The following is a 21408-nucleotide window of genomic DNA, read 5'->3' on the forward strand; positions in this document are numbered from 1 at the left end:
CCTCTTCAGGTACTTAGCAGGTGGATTGGGGCTAGTGGAGGTTAAAGTAATATTTATTTATTGAGCACAGATCACATTTCAGACTAGATTCCTAACAAAAGCTACATAATATTTTCATTCTCCTCCATAATTACATTTATGTGTATTTGTGGGTGATTGGATGGGTAGATAGGCAATGAATACAGAAAGAGATAGGAAAATTGTCTTAAAGAAATAAGATACACTTCTCACAGGATACTTTAAAGGTCCTTAGTAGCTCCACCAAAATTAGAACTCAGCTTCTGGTCCATGTTTTTTTCTACTCTTACTACACTTTATCACATTCCAAACAAAGCTGATGACAGTCCTAACATCATCTAACAAAAATTATCATAGCTAATTCTCAAAATAGCTCTGAAGAACAGTAGGACAAACACAACTATTCTCTTCCATGCAAGAGAAAATGGACTTAGGTTAGGACACACTCCTTAGACGTTCAAGTCAGACAGTGTGATAATAGTCTCATTCTTCTATGCTGAGCTGACAAAAGGAATCAGTACCCAAGTTAGCAAATAATTTAAATCAAGAAAACTCTAACCTAGCATGCTATCATGGGGTTAATAGTGAACTACTCAAGTCACAAAAATGATTATGAGACTCACTAACAAAACATGTAAAATGAGAACCATCAACCAGTAAGTTGGTTCCCAGCTATGTAGAAACTAACACTTTCCATTTCCTGCTAATCTGGGTTAGCAAGAAAGGTGCCTTGCAATACAAGTCCTGTGCGACACAGTTTTCCAAGATTGGCTATTATAACTTACACTGAGCAAGGGACTCTAAAGTCTCTAAAGTGACTAAAGTGCTGTGTTAAAGCTCTGGCAGTGTGATGGAGGATAATTAAGTAATCCATGGACCAGTGGTCCTTATGATTTAGATTTCATCCTGAGATCTAAAAAGTCACCATTCTTTAAATATTAGGCTTCAGTCATGAATTTCAAATTAAACTTTATGATTTTTGTCAATCATATACACTAATCCATCAATCATTACTCAGTGTATTATTTTGGAGGGAATTGTTAACATTTATTTTCTATGAATAAGTTAATTGGAATAGAGCTCCATGACTAATTCTTATTTGATTTTGTTTGATTCTTATGGTAAACTAGAATTTGATCATCTCTGGACATGGAATTAGCATCTGATTGCATTTTCTAATTATCCTTGGTCAAGTCTTCTTTCTGTCTACTTAGAATCTCTGCCTTGAGGAACAGAAGCCTAAATGGAATGACCTTAATCATTCAGGTCATCAATCTGTTTTTTTTTTTTTTTTAATTGAAGCATGCAGTGCAATCAATTTAACTTTAGATGTCACTTTTAAAAGCACTCAATTTCCTTTCGGTCTACTGTACCTGAAGACTTTTGGAGGTATTCGTTTATATTGAAAATGGCAAATCTTAAACAGAGACGCAGTGAGCGCCTCCACATGTCCTTGCTGACCTTTGAAGTTTATTCAACAAATGGAAACACTCAAAATACTATATTTAAAGGAGAAAGTGTAAAATGCAAATGCCCTGGAAAAGGTGACATCTTGTCAAATTTATATTACTAAGTAGCAAGTATGTATTTGGGGAGTATATTATTTGCCTAAGAGAATGTCTGCTATTTAGTGTGAGGTACGTAGAGAGGGGATGAACAGGGAGAAAGACTGTGCCCCAAAAGGAAAACTGCACTGGTAATATTTTCTGAGGTGGGAACTAATGTTAAAGAAAATTGCCGTAGCTCTAATTCTTCACTTATTTTGGGTATACAGTTGTAACCACCCAACTTACATTTTGCTTTATTGATTTAAAAATTCTCATAAAGTAAGCAATATATATGTTTTATATATGCTTATGTAAGTAATCATATATAAGTATATATATTATCACACTAGTGTTCCATAAGAATAGGAGTCACAAATTCAATTTAAAATTTTCTCATAGCTAAATTTGAAAAAGTAAAAAAAAAAAAAAAGCAGGTGAAATGAATTTCAATTATACAGTTAACTTAGCCCAATATATCAAAAATTACATTTTAATATGTAATCAATGTAAGATGATTTTTAGTAAGATATTATACATTGCTTTTTACATTGAGTCTTTGAAAACTGGTATGTATTTTACCTGTACCGTGGCTGGTACTATCAGATTAGACAGTGCAGATGTAGACACCCCCTCCTCAATTTTTTCAACTAGCTTACACATATTCAAAATAAAAATTATTTAAAAATATTTTATCAGTGGGTGCATTCCTCCCTTTTAGTAGGATAGGTGGTCTGTGTTTACCTTGCAGATTGAAAACTAACCAGGTTATCACTGCTGGGAATTTCCTACTGGTTGAAATATCTTTCTGTTGTTTGTTTTGTTGCCAGAAACATCTACACACATCAGGATGGCAGTGTTTGTGAATGTGGAAAAAAAGTTCATCGATCTCAATAACTTCAGGTCTCCAGGTGTGCATAGCTACTTGGTTGAGGTCACCACTTTCACGAGTTAGAATTCTTAGCCATGTTGTATGAACAGCACACATCTGGGAAGTCTTCGGAGAAAGAGACCTTGGCTTTGGCCTAGTTACAAGACTCTCTAAGGGTCTGTGTATCAGAGAGGCAGGTGCAGATCCTGGAATGGGAGTTAATATTGGTCCACAAATTCTTTCAAGGCAAGGAGCACTCTATGGGATAGTTATGATGAGAGAATTATAAATGATCTAAATGACCAGCAACAGAAGGATGGTTGAATTCAGTGTGATGGACACCCCCAAGGTGAAGTATCGTGTAGCCAAGAATCTGAAGAATTTTCCTTGTCATGGCAAATATTCATGTTAGGTTAAAAAGCAGAATACAAAATGTTATAATTAATATTATGCCAGTATACTTAAAAATGTGATGCATATTAAGAGGAGGTTAGAAAAATGTGTCTTTTCCAACAATAGTGGGATAATGAATAGGGTATTTTTTTCTTTCTTTACATCTTTAGTTCCCTAGATGTCCACAATGATATCATTACTTTCATTAAACCATGCACATGGCTAAAAATTGGTAAGTTTGACAAAACAAGAAGCAACATAATTTGTTAAAGTTAAACATTTTGAATTTCTCTTGCTATCCCTTACAAAATGAGTTAGAGCTTATACCTAAAAGAGAAACTGTGCACTGAATACAAAGTAATGGGATGAAGACAGATGACCTCTAAAGTATATTCTAGCCTCAAAGTCCATGTTTGAAAATCAAACACACCAGAAAAGAAAAGAAGGCAAAACCATTCACCAAAGCAACTAAAAACAATTCACTTTTCTAAAATCATAACACATCTTCTCACAAGTTCATTGCAATTTCATGTCTTAAGTGCAAACTGTAATAACTGGGATGCATTTATGCAGCTTATTCATGCACCCTGAGCCATATTATCAGTTGATGTTTACCTAGCAAGGTGGAAGTTAAAATTCTTACCTTGCAATACAACTAATAAAAGGTAAAATGAATGTCTTTTATTTTTTAAAGAACTTGTTTTCATGAGAAAAATCACAAAAAATCCAATACTTTTAAAATCTTAGTTTAACTCTTGCATCAAGAGCATTTTTCATAGCATACTGGAACAACTTTATTATTATCATTTTTAAACGAAACACAGGGAGCACAAAATATGTAATAAAATAATTTGTTTCATCGACATTTTTTTCCTGCCATTGCCCTACTTTTATATTTTAGAAACTAATGATTAAAATGATTTCAGAGTCAAATCATTATAGAAATTCAAAATTTCTTTTTCTTGGCAAGTAAAATTCTTAACTTTTACAAAAGTGATAGTCTGAGTCTTTTAACTTTACCTTGTTGGACTGTAAGCTTTGTCTAGTGTCCTCTCCTGGTATCTGATATGTTCCTTTGGTGTTCATGGAAAGTTTATTTTTAATGAATGAATGTATAAATGAGTAAGATGGCCAAAGCTGATACAATCTTGATAGCAGCAGCAAGTCAGATTGCATAAAACAGTTGAACTGTATTGCTGTTAACAGATAACTATCCTGGATTTTCCAGGCGATTCCTTCACTTTGGCAACTCTTCTTACATGATAAATAATCCAAATTGGGTGGTTGGTGAAGGCAGAAAACCCTTTTAGAATGTGTCAGAAACAGATCTCTAATCACAGACACAAAGGCAAGAACTTGGCAATATTTCATGGTGGTAGCTTTAACTACCAAGGACACATAAAGAAAAAAGTCAATTCCCCATCGCGTTGCTTCTGGCAGAAGCAATTACAGGTTAATAAAATTTGTTTGCACAGTGATTACCTTAATCTGAAATGCCAAGTCTAAGAAAGGTCTAAATGAGGGAAGTCGTGTCTGCTTGGTGCTTGGCTAGGGTTCTGTGGCTCTGCAGAGGCCAAATATACCTGCATGTGCAGCTGCCTGGGGAGATCAACAAAACCACTCGAAATGAAGCTATTCAAAAGCATACATCATGCACACTGATGGTTCCAATTTATTTTTGCCCGTTTTCACATTCTAAATGCAGAAATGTGAGGGGTGTAAGACTTTCATGAAATTCTAAAGTAGAATCTATTCACTTCTCATTTCCTTTGCTTTTCTTCAGGTGCCATCCCATGAAATGTGTCTGCATTTAAAACTGACATGTCTGCACTCAGATGGCCACTACTGTTGGGATGTGAGTTTCCTCCATTTTATCAACAGTAGGTGTGGACATAACCTGGTACATATTTTCATGATCACTAACGGGCAGCATTCTTGTATGGAGAACAAAGGGAAACATTCATTTGGTTTCCTTGCAACTGCATCTGTGATCATAACCATTCTTCACATTCACTCACTCAATTAAATACCTAGATAAGCATTATGATGTGGTTATGAGCATAGGCTTACTAGCTACATGAACTTGGACAAGTTATTTGAATTCTCTCTGCTTCAGCTTCTTATCTATAAGGAGGAGACAAAAATAGTACTCATCTCATAGGATTGTTGTGAGGTTAGCATGAGTGGAAATATACAAAGTATTTAGAAGAATGCAGACCCATAGTAAATATGAAATATATGTTTGCTATTATGGATAAAGGACAGGAAAGCACTGCTATTTTATGGAGAAGACAGAAAACATTCTTGAGGTGAAAAAAGGTAATCAATCAGATGAGACCCATAAAAAAGTGACTTCAGCAAGGAATAACTGAACTGCAGTAATCCTATTATTATGGCCTATATTTTTCTATGCCAAAAGATTCCATGACTTGACCAATTTCCTGAGACCAGAGCAATCAGAAAAAAAGCAGAAGTGATTCAATAATGGATTAAAAATAGGCTCTGTGAGGAAGAGCTAAAGGAACTAGAGAGATTAGATCTACAAAGGAAACTCTACTTAAGATAGAGTTGGTGAAATGAGCCTTTGTTTTTATTCTGGGGATAGAATTTTTTTTTTTTAAGGTGGCAAAGACAGGTTGAGGAAGAAGGACATGAAGAGTTGTCATTTATGAAGGCTTAAGTAATGTGCCCAAGAAAACTTAGGTAGAGTATATTAGAACCAAGTTTGAGTCTCCATTGGCTTGAATCCAGTATCTAGGTTTTTTCCACCATTTCACACTGCCTTTATGTTGGTGTTTTTATTTGGCATTTTTCCTAATTTGTTCAAGTTACCAAGTGTGACTGCTTTTAAAGGAAGCTATTAAGATGAACTCTCATGACCTGAAGTTCAATGACTCCAGACATAATGTGTGGCTGCTCAATTCAACATCAACACCGGCTGAGCTTGTCAAGTCCCACAGCTTTGCTGTGGGATTAAACCGATAGTGAGTTATCATCTACTTCTCTCTTTCTACTACTTGCTTTATATTTTAACACCTTAGGAATATAGCCCAAAGGAATTCAGGAACTGTCTATTCCATTAGGAATTGAGCCTCACCTTGGTTAAATCTTGAAAGATATGTTATATTCTGTGTACCCTTCACTACTTTAATGTACAAAACTGCTTTTATAACTCTTTATTCAGTTCAAGTAAGACGGAGCATTACTTTCAGTTCAAATGTGCATTACAATCTTAAATGATACTCAATATATTTAGATTTTCTATTATAACCGCAATGGAGACCTTGCTTTCTTATGATTTTTTTTTTTTTTTTCAGTATTTGGCATCAAACCCAGGACCTCCTTAATGCTAGGCAAGTGTTCTACTACTAAGTTACATTCACAACCCCCCCCCCCCCCCCCCCCCCCCCCGCTTATTTGTTTTTATTTTTCGTCCGAGTCTTGCTGATTTTCCAGGCTGACCTCAAACTTGGGCTCCTCCTGCCTAAGCTTCCCAAGTTACTGGAATTCAAAGAGCAGACCAACAAGACTGGTTTTTTCCTTACCATTTTAACAACTATTTTTGTTGATGGTGGGGAAGAGGATTTTGTATGCAAGTGGTATTGTATGTAATAATGTCTGTGTAGTATGAAGAGGAATTGCTAATTGTAGTGGAGAAATAACAAAAATGTTTCATGAAAATAATTTTGACTATTAATGATGAAGACATAAAACAGAGGAAAAATCCATAAAATTAGAAAGAAAAGGAGGAGGAAGAAGGGGAAGAGGAAAAGATAGTAAGGAGGGATAAAAACTAGACTTATCCTTGGGATTGTAAATCCTCATTTTAGGTGATGTATGATATAGTTTTGTAGGCACCTATACACATATGCAATAAGTGATAATGCATACTTTAAAAAGAAGTCAGTATTTGAAGTTTTAAATGTCAGAGTTGAACAGTTTCAGGCAATGGTTACACAGTGAACTTTCCATACAAAGCTAATGTTACCCATTATTTAAAACTATATGCATTTTGACACATTGTTCCAGAAATAGACATGAATTTTCATGTCATCCATGTCAATTGTCTAGTTCCCCTTGTGACTAATGACTAGTCCCCCTTGTTATCAAAACTAGAGTTAAGATTTATTAAAAAAAAAAATCTATGAACAGAACCAACCAGCCGACTTATGCAGTGATGGAAGCTCAGGTGTTAGAAATCTACCTGTCCGTCTGTTCCAATGGTGCCTCCACAGTCAGCGAGGAGCTCGGACATGTCATAGTAGCTGACAAACTCCCACAAACAGGCCTCTAAGTTGAGGTTGCGGTAGAAGCGTAGGGTGCCATTGCCTCTGAGAGATGAGCTGTACTGGTAAGGATATGTCTCGCCAATGACTTCTGGATTTTTTGTGGCATCTGTCAGGAAGCCATGATGGGTCTTCACCTCGGTGTAGTCCAGGAGGTTGGAGCACTTGTGGTTCCCCACTCTCGTACCATCGGGGCTGAGGGTCAGCTCGAAGTTGGAGAGCTCTCTGGTGGAGATCACGGGGAGCATGCCTACAAAGAAGCATAGGAACCAGGGTTTTGTCTTCTTGTGTTAGGAATTGTGCTAAATTTATCTAAAATTTTTGGACATGTGTTAAATTTATTTGATTCTAAAGAGAGCTGAAATTGTCAGACTGTTCAAAGCTGGGAGGAAAGAAGGCCAAAAAAATAAAAGACACAAAAAGATTTAAAAAGACACAAAGTTGTAAACTGAACAGTTATTTCAGTTATTTAGGAGGTTAATTAAAATAAATCAGATGATGAGGCGTTCAAAACTCTTCCATGGGGCTTGCTTACCCAAGTCACCTACCGTCTATGTGTGGCATGGTGACTGTGAGCTTGATAAGGTTTGAGTAGTCTGGGTCCTCAGGGCCCGTGTAGCGCAATTTAGCTGAGAAAGGTTCGGCCCCAGCTACTCCAGGCACACGGGGCTGACAGAGACCTGGAGGAAATCAAGCACATTTATGCTGAAAGAAGAAAATAGATAATAGGTAAACATATTTTAAAATAAGTGCTATTATTGTTCTATGTACTTTACAATTTCCTGTGGACTAGGACCCAGTTAAGAATGTGCATCCCAAAGAAGTTGAACACCACCGGGTGAAAAGTTGTCATGGCACCCAGTTGAGTGTCCCCTTCACAATTTAGAGACTTTAAAAAAGATTTGAGAAAAAGCAGCTATTGTTCAATGTGATTTAATATGTGCTGGTCATTTTAGGTCATGATCATATTCAGAAAATAATTTTAAATATATAGTCTGAACAGAGACAGTAAAAATGATTGAAAGCCAGTAGGAAATAAACTAAGCAAATTTGATTTTTACCCTAAAATAACATACTAAAGATTAGTTGTAAAATAGACATCCTTTCCTACTGGATAAAACTAATAATGTGCTTCTTTTTTTCCCATCTCACATCTGGGATGGAACCCAGGGCTTCACCCTTGCTAGGCAAACACTTGAGCACTGAGCAACATCCCCAGACTCTAAAAAATGTTTTATTATTACAAACAAAAACTAAAGTCCCCTTAAAATTAGAGAGCAAATTGTATACCATAGGGTTTTCTCTTTTTATGTAATTTCTTAGCATGTGAGGCCAAGATGCTGAATTTTAATTTCAAGAAAACTGGGAAATAGATAACTTCTTTTCTGTTTGTACACATCAGAGAAAATAAATAGGCGTTTATTAGAATAGTGGTAAAATCAGATTTAGGTGCCAGCATCTGGGCTGTCTGTTTTATTCATGAGGACACTAATTTTAAGGCACTGTTTAATTATTTTTTGTTCCAACAGAATAGTTAGATTTTAAGAGAAATTTGAAAATCATACATCATAATCCATTTAAAAGAGAATGTTTATTATACATGATATAATATCAATAAATATTTAATCCTGCATATATAAAAGTAGAAAGTGGTACTTTGGCACATATTACTTTTGTTTATCAGCAAAGGTACATTGGTGTGTGAGGGTAGCAGGGGTGTTCGGCATCACACCCATATTAAGCACACTACCACTGGGTTACGTTCCCAACCCTAAATGTGCTTTTGAATACCATATGCAAATAGAAATTTTAGAAAATGAATCATATACAAATCACTTTAAAAATATAATTTAGAACTGGGGTTGTAGCTTGGTGGTAGAGGGCTTGTCTGGCATGCATGAGGCCTTGGGTTTGATCCGCAGCACCAAAAATAAATAAAATCTAATTTAAAAATTCTTGTGCAAAGTGAGGAATCAGTTTATAAAGTAGATTTCCTGTCTTTCCAATGTTGTCTCCAGCCCCAGTGCATCCTTGGCTCTAGCTCCAAATACAACCTCCCTTGTAATAAAAATGTATGAGCCTGTGCACGTGACTCTCCACCTGGACTAACCTTACCTTCTTGTTCTCAGAAAACTCCTATTCACCCAAATGCATGCAACAACCAGCTGAGCATCTTGCATGGCACAGACATCTCCTGTTTAGACCTGGCCCTTGTATCCCATCCTACTGCATCTTTTTGGGGGGAATGGGCACCAGGGATTGAACTCAGGGGCACTCAACCACTGAGCCACATCCCCAGACCTATTTTTTTGTATTTTATTTAGAGACAGGGTCTCACTGAGTTGCTTTGTACCTTGCTGTTGCTGAGGCTAGCTTTGAACTCTTGATTTTCCTGCTTCAGCCTCTGGAACTGCTGGGATTACAGGCATGTGCCACTGCATCTGGCCTGCTATGTCTCTTGATCCTGCCTCCTCTTCCTCTCATAAGTCCCCCCATTTCTCTGCTTGTCATTCTAGAATTCCATGCTCATTCACACTTCTAGAAGTCATTGCTCCTGTTTCTGAAATTCAGTTTAAGCTTTTCCTCACTGAGGAGCCTTCCCTGATCCACCCAGGGCAGAACTAATCCCTCCTAATTTTGCACTTCAGTGCCTTATCCAGACTCAAATTTATCTGTGTCCTCAACCTTCCTATGGACTCCTGGAGGAGGAGGATCTTGCCTTTTATCCTTATTGCCAGCATAAAGTGCTCACAAAATGAGGGACAAATAACTTTTCTGATGCATATTTTCATAAAAAGTAGATCTTCATTTTAATGTACAGAGTACTATGGAACACACTGGACAGTTGGAAGAATTAATAATCATAAATTAGACGCACGTAACATTCCACAGCGTTCCAGGGATCAGGTGACATGCCAAGGCCTCACCTTCTTCCCTGCCAATGGTAACGATAGGGCTCATCAGCTCCAGGCCTTCGTTCCCATTGGCATTCACAGCACGAGCCGCACACTGCACCCGGGAGCCGGGCTGGAAGTATATGGAGTCTAAGGTGATCATCTTGGATGATGTAAAAAAGGTGTCGAAGTCCACCTCTCTCATGGGACTGGTCACACCATCAGGGCCAGCAGGAGCGCTAATCAGCCATCGGTAGTGGGTCAAAGTGTCGTTGATGTTCTCACTTGCACAAATAGAGCCTGTTTTATCGTAATCCGAATATTTGGGGTTGCAAGCCTACAAAAACAAACATCGGCATCAGGACCATAGTATAGAACAACGCAGCCACTGTTCCTCAGGTCCTCTCAGTCCTGGGGTTTTCAGTGCTCCCTGTCCCTACTTCCACATGCTGTTCGTGCCACTTCCAAATTTCTATTCCCAGCCATGATAGCTTTCATGAACCAAACAGCTTGATTTCAAACGGCACATTGGACTTTTCCTCCTGTAAGCTGAAACACGTAAAGGAGCTGATCATATCATCTGGAACCCTCAGAGTTGTCGAATTAGCCTTATTCTTTCTCTTTCTCTCCTTTACCCCCCAACTCCCTGGAAAAGGTGCCGAAGTCCACCTATCCTGTGGGTGACCAAGGAGCATTTAATCTGCCGTTGGTAGGTGGTTCCCTTCCTTCCCTTCTTCCATGTCCAGTGGATCAGAGGATTCGATTCTTCTTCTTTGGCCATGGCTCTGACATTGGCCTCTTTCCATTCCCGTCACCACCTCCTCATCTAATTCAGTTCTTTCTCTCCACTCAAGTGACACAGTACTGCCCTGCTAACTCTTCCAACATCACCCCTGCAATCATGAGGTCCTTCCGTGCAAGAGCCCCTGTTATCCAACCAGTGAAGTCCAGGCTCTTTACTGCGGCATTTAGAGATCTTTATAATTTGGCACCAAATGTTACCTGTTTTCTTAATTCAGTAAGCATTTGTTGCCTACCTGTTATATATGGGTCATTGCAACAGGACTGTTGTGATAATAAAAAATAGCAAATCTCAGTTTTTGCTCATAAGGAGTTTATAATTTAGAGTCAAGAGAAGACAAATAAAACAAAGTAATGATGATGGACCATTTCTTCTGCTCTTCCTCTGGCTGTAGCGTGTGTTGTGATCACTTATTTTTGAATGATATTTCTTTGTCTGACTCATATATTTGAGAGTCAGACTATCCCAAACCTTCCCTAATATATGCAGCTGCAACACTAGTTCCTAATTTGCATCATTCCTATGATAACAATCACATCTTATATTATAGTTACTGTTTTTTCTTTTTCTTTTCCTGCAGTGTTAAGGATTGAACCCAGGCCTCATGCATGCTAGGCAAGTATTCTACTACTAGCTACACCCCAACTTCTCTTTTCTTTGTTTTTATACACTCATTTATTTTATGTGGTGCTGAGATCAAACCCAGTGCCTCACACATGCCAGGCAAGTGCTCTACCACTGAGCCACAACCCCAGCCCATTTCCTTGTTTTCAAAGCCTTATGTGTCCAGTTCGTGGTTTTTCTGTTTTTCTATCAGTGACATACTCTGGGGTCACACTTGATGTACACATCGGTTAACAAAACTTTATTGGGTAAAGGAAGAAAAATGGGAGCTTCATTTAATGGGTGTTATCTTTTCTTATTTAAAGATCAAAGTTTAAAACTTGATTTTCCCACTTTTATTCATGATAATATTGATTAGTGTTTACAATTAAATAATTATAATTTCCCTCAATTTTGTCAACTTCTTACTGTGACGCAGATGATAGGATAGCCGGACACAGGCCCTGCACTCTCCTTAGCTTTGGCAGTGTCGTCATACATCAGCAGGGACACGATTTGAGGGACAGAAGGAAAAGTGACATCTGCCATGCTGTTCATTTCTTCTATATACACAATGGCTTTGGTCACCTAGAAGGAAAAGATAATTATAATTGATTAGTGAAATATTAGAAGAGACTTTTGGTGCTTCTTTCTACCATTCAGGGCAATACTCACCATGCCGGCAAACCCATAGGATCTTTGAGATGAGAGCGGTGGAGCCACACCCCCAGCAGAGTGACAGGCTGGGTGGTTAATGGCATGGGACCCTGACACCTGTCTCCTGTCTTAGGGCTCCAGTGGGGGGCACCTGTTCCTGGGGCAGTAAATCCAGAGGTTAGCCAGTGGTCCCCGAGGTCTCTGGGGTCTAAGGTTTCTTTCTGTCCTATTGTGATGATAGCACTAAACCTGTCTTGGGGTTGCAAAGTGGAAGTTCTATGAAGAAGTCAATCATTTGACAGTAGGAGGAAAGCTGGCAGATGCCCGGAGAGAAGGGTGATCCTCAAGGTCATGGGAAAGTGTAGGCCAGGAAGAAGTAGAAGTAAAGTAAAAGCTTTAAATCAGATAGAAGTAAAAGCTTTAAATCAGCAAATGCCAGAAGGCACTGCCTGAAGCACAGAGAGGAGAGAGAAGCCCAGAGGGAAGATGAGTTCCAGACATGAGGAATCTGTGAGCATTTGCCACTGGGCAAGGTGACAAACACCTTGCTATCAGAGCTCTGACTCCTTATATGCATAGATGCTCTGTGGCTTACAAAGTGTTCACATCCCACAGACGCACTGCAAGTTGAAAATATTGTAAGTCAGAAGTGCATTTAATCCACGTGACCTGTTGAGCATCAAAGCTGAGTAACAAAGTGCACTATAGAGTCTCAGCTGTTCCCAACATTCATCTCTGGGAAAAGACAACAGTCTAAATTTGAAGTGTGTTTTCTACTTAGTGCATAACACTTTTACAACATTGTGAAGTCGAAAAACTGTTCAGTTGAATCATTATAAATCAGGAATTGTCTCTGTATTTTTAAAAGAAGCTTTTATCACTGGAAGTGATTTTAGTGAATCTGTTCCTTTCACAAATCCATAAAAATAATAATATTGACTTATTTCTATAGGTCAAGACATAAAAATATGTTTGATAAAGATTTTCTGTCCAAACTTCTTTATTGTAAGTGTGACTTGAAAAAGAGTAACACAATGGAGCAGAAACACCATCAAGCAATAAGAATGATAAAATCACAAAAATGCTTAAGAAAAAATATTTTTCTCAATTTTTTTCCAATTTGACTTCATATAAATGGGAAACAAATAACAAAAGCAATCTAGGGAGTTTAAGCATAGATTTTATTAAAACTGACTTGTTCCTAAAAGGATATGTAATTTAAAAATTTATTTTCAATGTAGAGATCAGAATTCTGTGTAAATTATGTCTGACTTGAGGAAATCTGGCTGCTGATACAATATAAATTATGTGAGTGTAGAAAAGCAGTGTTAGGACTGTAAGAGTTTGGATGAATCTCTGAGCATCAAATTCTAATCCAACTAGGAGGAACAGGTGGGAATTTTGGTGGCGAGTCAACTGTTTTGTGGGCCAAAATGTATGTTTTCATGAGTAGTGGTGCTGAATTAATATCTCATCTTTGCACTGAGATGATGCCATCTCTCACTATTTCACATTCAGTCACTACTAAGTGTCATGGGAATGGTACATGGGATAATATGGGGCTCAGTGACCCTACGCCTGAAATTTCTATAAATATGATTTGTCAAAGAAAGAATTCCCTGCTGTGATCTAATCAGAACAAAATTTATTTCAGAATTGAAAAGGGATTATGCATGTCCCTTTCATGTAAGGCTTGCACAAAGTCTAATTACTTTAGTGCACACTATTTGATATCTTGTATGCATTTGCTGGTCATGAGTTTATAAATATCAAATTACTTACCTGGGTCTCTGCTATCATATTTTCATCAGGTTTTAAGTGAACAGTGAAGGCCTCTCTCATCTCTCTCACCCCATCGAAGATCACTTCAATTTCAACAATGTGCTGGGTTTCTCCTTCCTTAAACTCAATTTCTACAAATGCAAAATTACAGATTTAAAATTTTTGAATATGAGCATGTAGGTGCCAAAGCACAAGATTAACAAGCATCACTTATTCTTATTCTCTATATTGTACTGTAATATATTCTGTTCTGTTCTACTCTAATCTACCCTACTCAACTCTTCTTTACCCAAAGATAAGTCCTAATTATAAATTACTAAATTGATTTGTTGATTTACAATTTGAAAAAGTACTGAGTTATGGTACAATCAATAGTTCTCATACTGGGACATAATCAGACAAACTCATCTCTCATTCCCCAGAATTCTAAACCAATAGCATCAAAGGTATAATGGTATATCAATAGTATTTACTTTATATATATATGTAGAAAAACTAGATAAAAAATTTTGAGTTTTCAAATGCAATATAAAATTATATTTAAAAAAGAGTTCTTTTTCTTTTCTTGGAAACCTAGAAAAGTTACTACAGATAAATATTAGTGACTTTTTCCCTCACCTTGTTCTTTCTCAGTAAAGAGAATTGCTTTATTGTCATGAAAGTTAAATCCAATTATCAAAATCCTTTTTTTTAACCATTCATTTTATAAATTTAAAAATTTTCATATCAAGGGATTTTACTGAACTCGTGATTGAGCAGTTGGCCATATGCTAAACTTGAATACATAATTTTGTTAGCTTTTTCTTTTTTACCTTTCAAGAAACTGGTTTAGAAAAGAAAATATAAAGAATATAAAGCATAATCATTCAAGCATAAATCATATTACAGGAGATAATAGTTGCTTTAGCATCAGAATTCTGTCAATTATAAATTTATGATCCTATCAATTATAAATTCTATCAATTATAAATTTAGAGTCTGGCAGAAAATGGAACTGTACTGTATTTTTCTTTTTCTACTTCAATTCTTTTATTATCAATTACCAAAAAATAAATAAATAAAGCAAACCCTATTTTCTTTAAAATTGAGTTTGTGAGTCAGACATCTTTACAATTAGTTCTGTTTCTAGGTATGGCATCTCCCCACCCCTGCCACCCTCATGTCCCATTAGCATGTTCTTCTAGCTCATCAGTCCCAGGTTGCTCAAACCCTGAGAAAATTTATGGTTCTTATTCCAGGGGATGAAAATTATTTCTGGCCTACTAATTTGTTTAACTTTAATTTTTTCATTTTATTATTTTTATACAAATCTTTTAAAAACATTTTTAAATTTATCTTAAAAATTTGTTCTAATTAGTTATACCTGACAGTAGAATGTATTTATGCATTTTGATAAATCATACAAAAATGGTGCCAAAAAACATTTACTGGAGAAAAGATAGCCTATTTAAGTTTAATTTTTTAAAAATAAATTTTATTGCATGAATTTAATGTATACAACATGATGTTACAAGATAATTTGCTTAGTTAGACCTGTGTGATGTGACAATATAAAATTTAATTTCTAACACTTAAAAATCCAGGACTTGCAAAGGAAAATATGGATTTTGAGTTAATTTGCACCTTTCTGCACCAGGATAGTTAGGTGGTTAGGACAGAAAAGGTTTTTCTCAACAAGGAATGTACTTTCTGGTTTAAGAATATTCCAATCATTCCATTTTCTTTTCATATTTTTTCACCCATTTTCACTGTTTGTCCTGCCTTTGTATGCATGCAGGTTTTTATGACCCTCTGAGTCATACAAACCACAAGCACTTATTATCAGAAATTTAAACAAAGAACATGTTTTGAATATTTAAATTGTTTTCTGATTGTACACTTGCTAGATGATAATCAAACCTTCTCAGATACATTTGTCTCACTCTGTTACTAAATTTTCAAGTACAAAAAATTTTCAACCTTTGTGTTTAAATTTTTTCTGCTTATTTTCATAGACTAATCTCTACTTAGGCCATAAAAGGAGAAATTAGAAGATGCTTCAGGAAAAAAAGTTCCTTTAATTTTTATTATAAACATTATAAACAGCATGCATGCTAACTTTTATGGGATAAAAGTCATAGGTTGATTTAGTATTATTTAACTTTCCTCTGAATTCATTTGTCAGTTCATTACGTGGTTATAATTTTGTTCGTTTTAGGCAAAAGAATATTTTTAGTTTGTAGAAAATCTTTCTGTGAAAGGTCATACCATTAATTTTTAGAAGACATTTCCTTTACGTAACATCTGCTGGTCATAGAAAAGACTGATTTCAGATTTTTATAATTCAGTAACTAGTCAGTTTTTTTTATCTTCTTTTGCATTCTATGTGATTTATTTCAATTATACAGGGAATAATTTGAGGATACCCTTGAAGTTCTATAGTGGTTTATCTAAAGTGTACCATATATGTAAAGAAAGTACAAACTCCTTTATAGAAGATGCTATTTTTTTCTATTATTTCATTAACTTTGTTACTAATTCAGTTAATACCCATCAGTCACTTTCTAAACTTTGTTAGGAAATTAGAAAATTTATATGAATGCCTAAAGTACTACAATGGTCAAAAACTGATTACTAGCAGTGAGAGGTAGGAAAGCATAAACACCGTGGAAAAGTAGAACTCCAAATAATTCATAAGCTTAATTTTGGATGTAAGTTTAATATTTAGTCTGTCAGTAAATAAGTTAAGAGAAGAGAAGAGAGAGATCAATTTGTTTTAACTATTCATAAAAGTAGATAATAAAATGAACCCAAAATTTGCAGAAAGAGAGAGATGAAATGCACCCAAAGAGGCTCTTACATCTCAGAGAACTCAGGGTCTTTGTGGTGGTATACTACCCTCTCACTGTCCTCTGTTAGCACAAAATTTTCTAACTTTAGTCTAAAATAGACTATCATCATGGCTACCAGGCACATTTTCCATATAATAGAAACTTCCAGGAAAATTATTATCTAATGTCTGATCTCTAGATGGAGATAAAATCAGCAGAAAGTTAGACTCCAAATAGGTCATTAACTCTTCTACTCAAAATTTCCCGAAGTCCTAACACATATATCCTGCAAGTCAAAAGAAAATACTAGAAATAAATTCTGTTCTTTATTTTTCTAAAGAAGATGAATTTAAAAGAGTGGGTCTATTTGTTTTTCAGCTGGGTGCTTCTCTCCTTCTTCTTGAGGGCATAGCGCTAATATAGTTGTTGGCACGATCCATCTGGTGACAGGCCCTGGGAGCCCCGTACCTTCTGACACAGGGTGATAGTCTTCCCCAGAGGTGGCTGAGCCATCCTTGGTGTGGACTCTCACGATGGAGACCTTTGAAGTGTCTCCTTGGCGAATCACTGGAATTTTAACCACTACTGACTCTCCTGGTTCTTTGGGTTCTGTGACGCTAAATTTGGTTTCTCCAAATTTGATTACAGTCTCTGAAATTGTGAAAAACAGACAAATTGTTAGGGGAACACTTTTCTCCCATTTCTAATATTTTTTTTTCTATGTGGGAGGAGATTGATTACTATCACACTCCTGACTTCTCCCTGTCCCCTCACTCAGTATTAGTTGTGATTGTGTAAAGTGAAGCTGCTAAGTTAACCCGGCTCCTTTCTGAGAATTAACCAGCCCCCAAAGAGCATGTGCTCTGGGATGTCTCTTTGTGCCATAAGTATACAGGAGCAAACCACTGGCAGGGGACACGCAGGAAGGAGACTGTTGGCTCAGGAATACTTGAATCCAATGTGTGTGTAAGGGGAGGATGGGAAGAATGTTTGGGCTTTGATATTTAGATATAAGTCATATTCTCCAAAATCAGCTTTATCAGTTTGATTTCCTTCTTCCCTTCTTTTCTGCTTCTTCTTCTTTTTAGTTTTTATTTTATTTTATTTTATTTTTTTGCTGTGCTGGGGATTGAATCCAGGGAAGCACTCTATCATTGAGCTGCATCCCAAACCTCCAACTTGATCAGTTTTAATGATTTGTTTTATTCTCTATTTGTCTGAGTGCTTTTCTTATTTCTCAATTGCTTCCAAATCCTCGTCAGCAAGAGGGGGTTATTTTCTGAGTTGCCTAAAACCTCTGTGGGGATGGATTTCAGTGCCTGCTTCACAGCTGAGCATGAGCAATGACTTCTTACTATCGGCATCATCTCGGATCCTTATCAGAGTTTCATTCTGTTCACCAACCACAGCCCCAAAAGGAGAGCTGCTTTGTGGAGTGCCAAGTACCAGGCGGAGTTCTTCCACCTCCTCATAGAGTCCGTCATCCATCAGCTCAAGGACACAGGGCTTTTCAGTCTCACCTGGAACAAGTAACAATGACAGCAGGTCAGTCACATCCCATAGGTCAGGAGCCATACATCAGCAACTGGAATTCAACATCACAGGAACATGGATGTTTCTTTCCCTCTTTTGTGAATAGTGTTTGGCATGAAATAATTTTTCAATAAATGTTTGCTGAATGAATAAATAAATGTTTGAACATATGCTATGACACACTGTATTTGTACAGGGAATTTCCTTAATTTCTGTCTTTCAATTCTCACTCATCTTAGAAAACAAGGAGAAAAAGAACAAATGCCAATTTTGCTTATGAATTTCTAGCACTCTGAGTAGGAAGCAAATTTAGTGGATTTGTATTGTTGATTACCTTTAATTTGACCACAAGACTAGTTTCTAGTATTATTAACTTTGGTATTATTAAATAAATCATTAAGTCAAGATCAATTAGGTACCTGCCTCTAACAAGTTGGGTCAACATTATATCCTCAATTTTCCCTCATCTCATTAATAATTTTTAAAACAGTTTTTATTGACTATGAAATTTACTATTGCATAGATGTTCAAATAAACAATTATCTAATGATTGACCACTTATTTAAGTTATTTATATTTTTCTCTTATAGTTAATGTTACTTTGTGATAAACATCAACATAAGGAAACTTTCTTACACATTTATATTATTTAAGAATTTATTCTTATAATTATTGGATCAAAATGATTAAATAGTTTGAGGCACAGACTACATATTAAAAAGGTGAGCTTTATTTCATTTCAACATTAAGTTCAGTTTCAGCATTGTGAGATATGTACATTTGATATGTTCTCGTTCACTGTTAGTTTCAAATAAACAATATAGCACCTCCTTAGGAATCAGTGAGTTAATACAGAAACCAAAAGCACTTTCATTCAACTTGTTACTACTGCTTCATCTTATCATTTAGTACACAGTCTCACAGGCTTGTCAAAATCAAGGCACTCGTATTTCCCTAATTGCATATTTCTCAACAAACACTTGATTTTCTTAAATTCCACATAAAACTTTCAAGCTCTGATTTACCAGGGAGGAACGTGATGGTGGAGAGGTCAGTGTTTGGACGTTCTTCAAAGTCCATCATCACCTGTGCAGACCCCTGCCGGGTGTAGCATCTCACTGAAGACCTGAACTGGATATCCCCACTCCTGTGTATCGTTGCAACTACATGCCCATCACTTTCACTGCCAGTGTAGACTCGTTCTTTGAATTGCATCTTAGGCACTGCAAAAACGAATAATCTCATGGATCAAAGTGAACAGAAATTTTCTTAAGGAAAATGGCATTTTGAAAGCAGAGTTATAGTGGAAAAAAATAAGAGAAAAGAAATGAGAAAGTTCAGATCTCAGTCTTTACTCAGTCACTTGCCTGTTTTGAAATTGAAATCACTTAACTTTAAGGTCTTTGGTCTCCTTATCATTTCAATTTCCCTCTGCCTATTTTGTGGAATAAGGATATGAAATGAAATGTTAAAGTAGGTGTTATGATTTAGATATGGGGTATCCTGCAAAAGCTCATGTGTGAGACAATGCAAGAGAGTTTAGAGGGGAACCTATACCTCAGCAGTGAGTTAATCAGAGGATTTCAGAATTTCTTGGTATGAAGAACACTAAATCTGATGCATGTAATTACAAACAGTTCATGCAGACCATGTTGAGAAAGTTGACAATGAGTGTGCACATATATAATTTTTAGGTGGCGCATAAATGGGGTCAATTACACATAGACGTCGCTGACAAGCACTTCCTTCCAAGTCAGAATCGACATGGCCCATGTGTTCAGAATGCCCTTGTGATAATGCCTCTGCCACGTGATCAGCAGCTGGTTGTCGCAGAGCACTGTATTTTTGCATGGTATTAGGGAAATTTGAGAAGTGGTTGGGTGAAGGAAACGGAAGTGTCTTGTGGGTCTTAGGAAGTGAAAAAGGACCTCTCACACTCAGTGATCTGCACAGCTCTATGTAGTTCTACCCATTTGTTGTGAGGAGATGGTTGAGACACAAACAAAATGTTGATGACAACACCACTTTTTTCTTTGAAATTTGAGAAGTTTAAAGGATTTCTTCTAAGACTTAGTCTATCAGAATGATAGGAGGAGAAAGGAAGAAGGGGTCTGCTAATGTATCCTGGGTTGCACTGTGTCCACCACTGCACTGGTCCATTCACATGTTGAAGTCCTGGCCTCCAGAACATTAGAATGTGACCTTATGAGTAGGCAGGGGTTTCACAGAGGTGATCAAGTTAAATGAGGACATTAGTGGAGGCCCCTACTCCAAGATGACTGGTGTTCTTTTAACACAGAAAACTGGACCTGGAGTCTGATGTAGAGGAAAGATGATATAAGGAGACAGGGATAAGCAGACCATCTCCCAGTCAATGAAAGAGGCCTGGAACAGCCTTACAGAACTCAAAAGGATCCAACTCTGCTAGCACTTTCTGGCCAATGGCTCTGAAACAATAAATTTCTGTTGCTGATGTCCTTTAGTCTGTAGTCCTTTATAATGGCAGTTCTGGTAGATGAATATAAGAATATGTAGTTTATTGTTCTACTTGTGATTTATATAAACCCTGGCTTATCATTTTAAAGTTGTAAAATGAATAGACACTCACAATCTGAGACAGAGTCATTGATGAACACTGTGGCTTTGCTGGGCTCCCCAAGGGCAGCATTCATAGGCATACGAAGCACCAGTTCAAATTTCTCAATTCCTTCCAGTACTGGTTGTCCAAGGTCATCCAGAATGATAACACGCACAGTCTGCATGTTGACCCCGGGTGCAAAATCTAAATTGCGACTGATTCCCACATAGTCTGTTCCGGCTATGACAGTAACAAAAGGATTATTCATTTGGGGACTAACTCAAAAAATATGCAAGAAATAAATTATACAGATATATTTATATTTCATTAAAAAATAGAGACCAGCATAATAGTACAGAAAAATATCTTAATGAAATACAAAATTAGTATTCACATGGCTGTTGAGGAGGTGAATCAAAGATCAAGTTCTGAACTTAAAATCTATGTATAATGGTTGGAATTTGGATTAGTTATTTTAGCTTTCTATATTACAGTTTCTCCATCTTTATTAGAATCCTCTAATGGAGCTCATAAAAATCAAGTCTAACACAATCAGCTTGTCAATCAAATCTTAAATGTTAAATTTAATATTTGATTGACAAATTATTATATATGAATTATACAACATTTTTACATT

The 21408-nt window shown here is 36.5% G+C and overlaps 1 protein-coding gene across 1 annotated transcript in view; it reads right to left on the bottom strand.

Annotated features, from left to right (window-relative positions):
• Positions 1–21408, bottom strand: part of FREM2 (FRAS1 related extracellular matrix 2) — a 168897-nt gene that overhangs the window by 12194 nt on the left and 135295 nt on the right. The window contains exons 8-16 of the mRNA XM_079136143.1: positions 20802–21011; positions 19219–19416; positions 18016–18180; positions 17129–17311; positions 13851–13981; positions 11841–11999; positions 10040–10343; positions 7661–7792; positions 7031–7362 (exon numbers count right to left, since the gene is read on the bottom strand). Of these exons, the coding sequence (XP_078992269.1) occupies positions 7031–7362; positions 7661–7792; positions 10040–10343; positions 11841–11999; positions 13851–13981; positions 17129–17311; positions 18016–18180; positions 19219–19416; positions 20802–21011 (1814 nt within the window). The remainder of the gene's footprint in view (positions 1–7030; positions 7363–7660; positions 7793–10039; positions 10344–11840; positions 12000–13850; positions 13982–17128; positions 17312–18015; positions 18181–19218; positions 19417–20801; positions 21012–21408) is intronic.

The sequence above is a fragment of the Sciurus vulgaris genome, assembly GCF_902686455.1.
Source record: "Sciurus vulgaris genome assembly, chromosome: 4".
NCBI classification, from domain to species: Eukaryota; Metazoa; Chordata; class Mammalia; order Rodentia; family Sciuridae; genus Sciurus; species Sciurus vulgaris.